General features: G+C 50.2%; 1 protein-coding gene across 1 annotated transcript; it reads left to right on the top strand.

Annotated features, from left to right (window-relative positions):
• The first annotated feature begins 8,368 nt into the window (after positions 1–8,368).
• Positions 8,369–9,308, top strand: LOC116471274 (metallothionein-2). The gene is made up of 3 exons (XM_032157388.2): positions 8,369–8,482; positions 8,807–8,872; positions 9,073–9,308. Exons 1-3 carry the CDS (start codon positions 8,455–8,457, stop codon positions 9,162–9,164), a joined length of 186 nt encoding a protein of 61 aa, XP_032013279.1. The 5' UTR covers positions 8,369–8,454; the 3' UTR covers positions 9,165–9,308.
• The last annotated feature ends 343 nt before the right edge of the window (positions 9,309–9,651 follow it).

A 9,651-nucleotide genomic window follows, 5' to 3' on the forward strand; every position in this document is an offset into this window, starting at 1 on the left:
ACGTGATTTCCTTTTAGACTTTCGACTGTGTTCCATCTATCTATGCCTGTCCTCGTACCAATACCACACAGCCCTGATTACTGTGGCTTGTTGTAACTTTTGGAATTGGATAGTGTGAGTCCTCCAAATTTGTTCTGGGTTCTTCTTTATCTTCTGCCATTCAGCCTTTTAATGAATGACCTTTTCTGGCTTTGCAAGGGATTGAGCACGCACAGGAGACGTACATATCCACTGAGTCTGCATCTCAACCCAGCCCTCCACACCGTTTCATCACAAAAATATTTATGGATGCCCAAAAGTCACCATGCCCTCTGGTGGTCACTTGGGGATACATGAAAAGAAAGGGTCTCTGCCTTTCAGGGAGCTCACAGACTGATGGGGAGGATAAGACCGTTACAAGAACAACCTGAGTGGAATCCTGGATGCTTTAGAGCTGGCAGAAAAGTCCAGGCCAAGGCATGTAGGCTGTGCTCATTTGATAGATGGGAAGACTGCGGCTCAGGGAGGGAGGGGAGGTGCAACCTAAAATCTCTGGGGGCTTTAAGAAGGGAGAGATGGTCAGGCGCAGTGGCTCATGCCTGTAATCCTGGCACTTTGGGCGGCCAAGGCAGGAGGATCATTTGACGCTAGGACTTTGAGACCAGCCTGAGTAACACAGTAAGACCTCTGTCTCTACAAAAAAAGTTCTAAAATTAGTTGAGCATGCTAGGGTATGCCTGTGGTCCAGCTACCCGGGAGACTGAGGCAGGAGGATTGCTTGAGTCTGGGAGGTTGACGCCACAGTAAACTGTGACAGAGCCACTGCACTCCAGCCTGGGTGATAGAGTGAGACTCTGTCTCAGAAAAAAAAAAAAAAAAAAAAAGAAGGGAGAGATGCCATCAGGTTGGGGACTCAGTAAAGACTCCTTGGAGGAGGGGGCATTTGGGGGATGGTAGAAGAGGAGCAAAAACATGGAGTGTGTGTTTGGAGAAGGGTGTGGCATGGCAGGGTCTGACCCAACAGCAGAAGCACAGGGCTTGGGGACAGGTAAGACAGAGAGGGAAAGTTGAGGCCAGATGGGTGAAGAAGGGATGATGCAGCAGGAATTTAGCTTCTCCCTGAATGCAGGTTTTCCAAGCTGGCTCTCCACAAGGCAGGCCTCACCCTTCACAGCGCCTCCTTCCAGCTCCTGGCAGGATCCGATTCTCTCCATTCCTCTGCATTATTAAGCACCCACCATGAGCCGGGCGCAGTGCCAGATGCCAGAGCTAGGACGGTGAATGCAGCAGACACAGCCCACAGCCTCCTGGGGAGACAAGGATTAAACAAAAAGCCACACACAGCACCGGCTGCAGGGAGAGGCTAAGGGATAGAAGGCCAAGCTCTCAGGCTCTGGAGCTCCAATGCCTGGTGTGGCCCTTTCCTAGTGAGTGACTGGTAGTGTTACTTAACCTCTCTGAGCCTTGGTTTCTCCCTCTGTCAAATGTGGATAATAACAGTCCCCATCTTACAGGGCCATCGAAAGGATTGAGTTCACATATGCAAAGAACTGAACAGCTGGCACAGGATGTGTGATATAGAAAAGTGTTAGCAGGCTGGGTGTGGTGAGTCACACCTGTAAGCCCAGTCCTTTGGGAGGCCGAGGAAAGAGCATTGCTTGTGGTCAGGAGTTCAAGACCAGCCTGGGCAACATAGCAAGACCCTATCTCTATTAAAAATAAATAAAAAGTGTTAGCTTCTTTCTTACTAGCAACTGTAATTGCAATAAGTGCTACAAAGAAGGGATGTGCTTGCTGGTAACAAGGGGTTACAGGAAGGCTTTCCTGAGCAAATTGCCTTTAAATTGAGACCCACCAGATGAGGAAGAGAGACGGTTAGGGAGAGCATCCAAGACAAAGGAAACAGCACATGCAAAGAGCCTGAAGTCACACACGTACCAGCACCTTTGCCCAGTGGTAGCCAGGCTTTGAAGATGGTCCCAGTGATGCCAGACTCTGGTATTCATGCCCTGGTGTAATCCCCTCCCCTTGAGTACAGCCTGGACCTAGTGACTTGCTTCTAAAGAATAGAATACTGAAAGAGGGATGGGAGATCACTTCCGTGATTAGGTTACAAAAGATGATGACTTCTTAATTCAAATACTGGAAGAAAAAAAGAAGGGAGGAAGTTGTTTTCCAAATAATTTGGAAAGGGAGAAATACCTATTTTATGGAACAGCGGAGAGTACCTCGAGAAGTGAAGGTTCACAAAGAGGATTTCTGCTATATGGACAAAATCTTGTAGAATGAAAACCTTCATCTGGGTTGACTATAGGTTGTCAATGGTATGATTTTTCTGATGTTTATTTATTTATTTTTGAGGCAGAGTCTCGCTCTGTCACCGAGGCTGGAGTGCAGTGGCGCGATCTCGGCTCACTGCACCTCTGCTTCCTGGGTTCAAACGATTCTCCTGCCTCCGCCTCCTGTGTTCAAGTGATTCTCCTGCCTCAGCCTCCAGAGTATCTAGGATTACAGGCACCACCACCACGTTCGGCTAATTTTTCTAATTTTAGTAGAGATGGGGTTTCACCATGTTGGCCAGGCTGGTCTCCAACACCTGACCTCAGGTGATCCGCCCGCCTTGGCCTCCCAACGTGCTGGGATTGAGGCATGAGCCACTGCACCTGGCCTATTTATTTATTTTAATTTTTTTAAAAATAGAGCTGGAGTCTTGTCCTCCCTGCCCAGGCTGGAGAACAGTGGCACGATCACAACTTACTGCAGCCTCAACCTCCTGGGTTCGAGCAACTTCTAAAAATCTTTTGTAGAGACGGGGGTTTCACTGTGTTGCTCAGGCTGGCCTCAAACTCCTGACCTCAAGCGATCCTTCCACCTCAGCCTCCCAGAGTGCTGGGATTACAGGCATGAGCCATCACGCCCAGCCTAATTTTTCTGATGTTGTAAAATGAAAAGTTTCCTCTTCATCCCTGTCCCACATGGCAGGGGAGAGAAGGGGACTATATCCTGCCCTGGACCGCTATCATATCACTATTTGGAGGCCATGTGATTGAGATTCCACGCCTTGGATGCCTCTTGAATAAAGTTAGTATCATCTTTCATTAAGAATGAATGAATAAAAGACCATGACAATACAAAATTAGCTGGGCGTGGTGGCGCACACCTGAAATCCCAGCTACTTGGGAGGCTAAGGCAGGAGAATTGCTTCAACCTGGGAGGCGGAGGTTGCAGTGAGCACACCTGAAATCCCAGCTACTTGGGAGGCTAAGGCAAGAGAATTGCTTCAACCTGGGAGGCGGAGGTTGCAGATCGCGCCATTGCACTCCAGCCTGGCAACAAGAGCAAAACTCCGTCTCAAATAAATAAATAAATAAATAAATAAATAAAATTAAAAAAAATAAAACACCATGACTTCTTTCTTGCTCCCACCCTTGTTCACACTCTTTGGCCCTCTCACTGGCTCGCTGTCCTGTGGTGAGATGCTCTGTGGAGGGACCCATGCGACAAGGAGGGAAGCCGCAGTACCATAGCCCACACGGAACCAAATTGTGTCCACAACAACATGAGGGAGCTTGGAAGCAGATCCTGTCCCTGCTGACACTTGAGCTGACAGCAGCCCTGGCTGGCACCTTGATTGCTATCCAGGAGACATCCTGAGCCACAGGGCCTAGCTAAGCCTGTCTGATTCCTGCCCACAGAAACTATGAGATAGTTCATGTGTGTTGTCTTAAGCTGCTAAGTAATTTGTAATGCAGCAAGATAACTAATACACCTCCAAAATGAAGGCAGCATCCATAGAAGGAGGAAGAACTAAGAGCGGATAGATGGTACCTGTGATGGGAGCCACTGAGTCACAGAATCTCCTGGGGAAGAAGGAAACTAACCTCTTCCTATCCCCCTATTTAATGCTGGGATCTGCTGGCCTCTGCTGTGGTTAACAGGGAACTATCTCCCAAGGGGTCCCTTCCACTCATAACCAGCTCTAATTGCAAGAAAGACCTTTCTAGCTGGGTGCAGTGGCTCACACCTGTAATTCCAACACTTTGGAAGGTTGAAGTGGGAGAGTTGCTTGAGTCCAGGAGTTCAAGGCCAGCCTGGGCAACACAGTGAGACCCCCATCTCGACCAAAAAAAAAAATACAAAAATTAGCCAAGTGTGGTGGCACACACCTATAGTCCCTTAGTCCCTACTACTCAGGAGGGCTGAAGTGGGAGGATCTCTTAAGCCCAGGAGGTCAAGGCTGCAGTGAGCCATGATCACACCACTGCACTCCAGCCTGGCAACAGAGCTGAGACCCTGTCTTTAAAAAAAGAAAAGAAAAGAAAGGCGATGGGAGGGGAGGAAAGGAGAAGAGAGGAGGGGAGAGACCCTGCTACCCAGAACACAACCTTTATTCCTGTAACCTTACCCCACCCACTGCGATTGTCCTGATTCTGCCCTTAGGACCACAGAAAGCAAGCCTAATTTCCTCTTTTCAGCATGGTATAAACATGTAGGTATGGGTTCAAATCCCAGCTCTGCCACTTACAAGCTGCGTTATCCTGAACAGATCCCATACCTCTTCAGTGCATCATTTGTAAAATGGAGATAACAGCACCTGCCTTGTAGGGCTGTGTTAGGCTTTAAGATAAACTCATAGTGTTCTTAGCACAAGTCTTGAGTCACAGCAGGTGCTCAGTATTATTCCCCATGACTACTATGGCAGATTAGACATGCTTGAAATTTGTTGACTCCTCCCTTCAAGACAGGGGGTCTTGTTCCCCTCCTCTTGAATCTGGGCAGGTTCTGTCACTGCTTGACCAATAGAATATGGTGCAAGCGACCTGTGCTAGTTTCAGGGTCCAGGGTTTAAAAGACTTGCAGCTACCACTCCCATCTCTTGAAACGCTCACCTGTATGACCTGACCCTAATTGCCCTGAGGCCACCATGCTGAAGAAGCCACATGTAGAGCTCTGGTCAATAGTTCCAGCTGAGCCCAGCCTCCAGCCATCCCTGCCAAAGTGCCAGATGTGTGACTAAAGCCATCTTAGATTCTCCAGACCAGCCCATCCACCAGCCGAACAGCACCAAGTGACCTCAGCTAATGACACATGAAACAAAAGAATCGCCCAAGTGAGCGCTGCTCCAACTCCTGACCCACAAATCCAGGAAAGACAATAAGATGGTCGTTGTTTTAAGCTGCTAAATTGTGGGTAATTGGTTGCATAGCTACAGATAACTGGGGCAACCATTGCCAAATATTTGAAGGTAACTGTTCCCTTCCAGACTGAACCTGCATACCTCTCTCAGCTGATGCTCACATGATAGGGTTTTGGGCCTTAGGACCCCTGCGATCAGCGGTCTTCTGGACAATGGGAGCCCAACAATGAACACAGCCTTCAGGGCAGAGGGGAGGTTCTGCCCAACTATGCCAGTTAGGACTCTATCTGGAATAATTTAAGCAAAAAAGGAAATGATTGGCTCATAATGGCTTCAGGCATGGCTGGATCCAGGTGTTCCAAGATATTGTCAGGCTCCATTTCCTTTGTGATTATTTTATTTTTGGGCTCTTCTCACAGAGCCAAAAAGCTTTAGAAACTCACTCAGCTTCACATCCTCTCAGGTTCAAGTCCAGATGGAAAGACTATCTGCCATTCTCCCAGCATTCCCAGCAAAAGTATCACTGATTCTCTTTGGTCTGTGGCTGTGTGGCCCAATCAGAGCCAATTACTGTGATTAGGTAGGTGGAATGGCCTAGGAGCTCACAGATGGGACATACTCCATCAAAACCATATGGACTGGGAATAAGGAGGGGTGGTTCTTCAAAGGAAAACCAAGGATATAATCACAGGGGAAGGATGAGTGGATGACTGGGCAGCAGACCTATATATATATATATCCACCCCTGCAGCTAAAAGGAGAATGAAAAACATAACCTCTCTCATTCTACATGGCATACCTCTCTTAATGCAGCCCAGGGTCACATCATCACCTCACATTGATGACTCACAACAGATATTCAGGGGGATGTTTTTCCTTATCCAATGTCGCTTGGTTTCACTCCCTCATCCTCTGCCAATTCAGGGATGCAAATGTGCACGTGGGTCCTCCCTCTTCACCTCTGTCCCAAGCACAGTGAAGCTTCTGGGGGCACGGAGATGAACAGACTAGGCCTGTGGCCTGCTCCACCTTCCCTGAGTCATTATCCCTCCCTCCCCTCACAGAGTCAAAGTGATTCAAAAGAGACAGCTCAGGCCCACAAGCAGGTTTTACCGCCAACATGGCTGGCACAAACCCAGGGCTAGAACCAATGCTTCAGGGCTAGAACCAATGCTTTTGAGGGCAAAATAAGCCCTTCTGTTTCTTCACAGAGTTGGATTGTTTGCCTTGAGTGGATAGGTGACCATCTGAGTTATTAGCAACCAGGGATTTGGTATATAATACTGTGCATACATAAATAACAACAACAAAATTGGTCCACTGCCCAGAGAGCTCTCAATCCACAGAGCTGCCAGACATCATGAGATTTCAAAAGATCTTGGCTCTAAAATCAGAGGATGTTTGGATATAAATTCTAGTACAACCCAGTCATTTGACGGATGAGTAAACCAGGGATCAGAAGAGTCCAGGCATGTAATTGCCCCAAGGTCACTGAACAAATGAGTGGCCGAGTGACCATTGAAATTTGGTCCATCTGAGAGCTCAGCCCTCCTGCCCTGTGTGGTGTTTTTACTTGAGTGAGAACGCAGGTTCCAGGGTGGTCAAGAGGTGTTTATTTTCATTTTGTAGTCGGCCTTCATACAAGTTGGGGGCTGGGAAGGGAAGAACAGTCCAGGCCATTACCCCATGAATTCATTTGACAAATATTTATTAAGCATCTACTGCAAACTTGGCCCTGTGCTGGGAGCTGAAGACACAATTCCACAGGCAGACAATGACCGCCCTTGGCATTTCCAGTGGTCAGGGGTTGGTGAGGAGGGGCAGAGACACCAATCCAAGAGTCCCCGCAGTTTATACATACCACAGGCACGGAAAGCACCAGGAGGGGAAAGAACAGGATGTTTACCAGCACCTTCCACAGGCAGCCACGGTCATGGGGGTCAGGACAGGGTCCCCAGAGGAAGTGACGATTCGGCTGAGCTAGAAAGACATTTCCACAGGAACTTACAGTAAGGGCTGCAAGGACAGCCTGTCCTTCCCCGCCCACCACCTCACTAAACTTCCACTGCGGCAATCAGCATTCCCTAAGCCTGCCAGGAAGCTTCCAGTAACTGCTTCCTGACTCCTAGCATGACACACTTCGGGCATTCCGAGATTGATGATCTAAGACCCTTACACAGCGCCAGACACGTGCAGGCAGGGAGGCAGGATGTGCCTCTCCAGACAGGAATGTGGACGCCACCTGGGCTCTTCCCCTCAGCCTCCACAGGGGAAGAATATTCTTGTGGGGTTTTTCCCTTCCAAATGTCTCAGGGCAATTCCAGTGTTCCCGCTAGTTCCTCCCTCCCAGGCTAGAACACAAATCCTTCCCCCTCCCTGTCTGGCAAACACCTTCTGACCCTCAGGCCCAAGGCAATGGCCCACCTCCTCCCAGGCTGGATGGAGTCTCCTCCTCTCTGTTCCCCCAGCCCCTGAGCTTCCTGAGGACCAAGCTTGTGGCTTCATGTCCTTATTCTTCCTCCTTGGTGTCTCTATGTTAGGGGGCCGTCAGCATCTGCTGGGGCCTGGTCGCATTCACCCTGCTCTGCCACTCACTAGCTGTGTGACCCTGGACAAGTTAACTTCTCTGGACCTGCAGTTTCTCCTCTCTACAACGAGAATACTGGAGAGTCCTTATTTTATGGGTTGTTACAGAATTAAGTGACATCTCACACACAACACACTTCCTGCAGTCCCTGTTGCACGCTAAAGTACTCAACATGCAACGGATACGTCATCAGTAACCACCCCACGGGTTTACTGTGATGCTGCACAATTAAGCCTTGGCTGCTACAGAGTTGTAACCTGTCTGCACTTCCAGCCGGTTTTCCATGCAAGCAGCATTCCCAAGTCCCGCTTTCACCCGCGCGCTAACGGCTCAGGTTCGCGTATAGGACAGGAGGGAGGGGAGCTGTGCACACGGCGGAGGCGCACGGCGTGGGCACTGGGCACCCGGCACCCGGTACACTGTGTCCTCCCGCTGCACCCAGCCCCTTCCGCCCCGAGGCGTTCCCTGGGCGCAAGTGGGCCGGCTTCAGGGAACTGACCGCGCACGGCCCGTGTGCAGAGCCTGGTGCGCCCGGCCCAGTGCGCGCGGCCGGGTGTTTCGCCTGGAGCCACGAGTGACTCAGCGCGGGGCGTGTGCAGGCAGCGCCCGGCCGGGGCGGGGCTTTTGCACTCGTCCCGGCTCTTTCTAGCTATAAACACTGCTTGCAGACCTCCACTCCACCACGCCTCCTCCAAGTCCCAGAGAGCCCGCGTGCAACCTGTCCCGACTCTCGCCGCCTCTTCAGCTCGCCATGGATCCCAACTGCTCCTGCGCCGCCGGTAAGAGGCTGGGGATGCCCAGTGTAGACTGTAGCGCTAGAGAAGCAATTTCTGACTCCTCTTTCTTTCTCTGATCACTCAATTTCAGGACAGGAGTTGCTCCTTCCCAAAGAGTTTTGGGGTATCTTTCTCTCCATTCTAGGTTATTCGGAGCCCCCCCCACCCCCCCCTTTTTTTCCCCGTTAAGGAGATCTGAGTTAATGGCTTGCTCAAGTTCCCAGGAATCGGTTGTGGACAGAGGAACTCGGCCCCGGGCTCTTAGTACGCCGTCCCGCGTTCAGGTGTCCAGGGACCGTTCTCACCTCTGTCTTTTTCTCCTTGCAGGTGACTCCTGCACCTGCGCCGGCTCCTGCAAATGCAAAGAGTGCAAATGCACCTCCTGCAAGAAAAGTAAGTGGGATCCTCTCTTTACCCTCTCACTGTCCTCCAGCCTGTCCTCTCTCCACCATCCTCAGGGGAATTAAAGCAGTCTGGGGATGCCTCATTGCGCGGAAATTGTTGCCTCCTCAGTGATCCTTATCAGGGAGAGCAGGAATCCTTATTCCCGGTGTCCTTAGTACTCATCTCTGCCGCCTCCTCTCTGCCCCCAGGCTGCTGCTCCTGCTGCCCTGTGGGCTGTGCCAAGTGTGCCCAGGGCTGCATCTGCAAAGGGGCGTCGGACAAGTGCAGCTGCTGCGCCTGATGCTGGGACAGCCCTGCTCCCAGATGTAAATAACGCGACCTCTACAAACCTGGATTTTTTTTTGTACAACCCTGACCCTGACCGTTTGCTATATTCCTTTTTCTATGAAATAATGTGAATGATAATAAAACAGCTTTGACTTGATTTTGCCTCTGGTTTCCTTCATATGCCTTAAAAATAAGGGACTGGGGTGAGGGATTGAACTGGGAGGGCAGAGACCTGGGCTGTGGATGGAAATGTGAGCCGTTAAGAAAGAGTGCATTCTGGCAAGCCAGGCTACTGCACTGAGCTTCATCTTCTGTAAAACTGAATGGTGTTGTGCCAGATCATATGGGGGCAGGAGGGACACATACATGATCCCTTTCAGTTTCACGTCAAATGTGGCACAGAAACGTCTCCATTCCTCACTTTTACTTTTGATTTCCCTGCCCAACTCCAGTTCTTCGTGGGATTTTAGACTTGAAAGTGACTACAGAGGGTGAAACCC

Source organism: Hylobates moloch, unplaced genomic scaffold (genome assembly GCF_009828535.3).
Source record: "Hylobates moloch isolate HMO894 unplaced genomic scaffold, HMol_V3 SCAFFOLD_6, whole genome shotgun sequence".
Classification (NCBI taxonomy): domain Eukaryota; kingdom Metazoa; phylum Chordata; class Mammalia; order Primates; family Hylobatidae; genus Hylobates; species Hylobates moloch.

Bases quoted from the DNA above. Each gene is read 5' to 3' on its own strand.
- LOC116471274 (XM_032157388.2), top strand. From the start codon at position 8,455: ATGGATCCCAACTGCTCCTGCGCCGCCG. The intron at 8,483-8,806 runs GTAAGAGGCTGG...TTCTCCTTGCAG, and splicing joins CAACTGCTCCTGCGCCGCCG to GTGACTCCTGCACCTGCGCC. The intron at 8,873-9,072 runs GTAAGTGGGATC...CTCTGCCCCCAG, and splicing joins ATGCACCTCCTGCAAGAAAA to GCTGCTGCTCCTGCTGCCCT.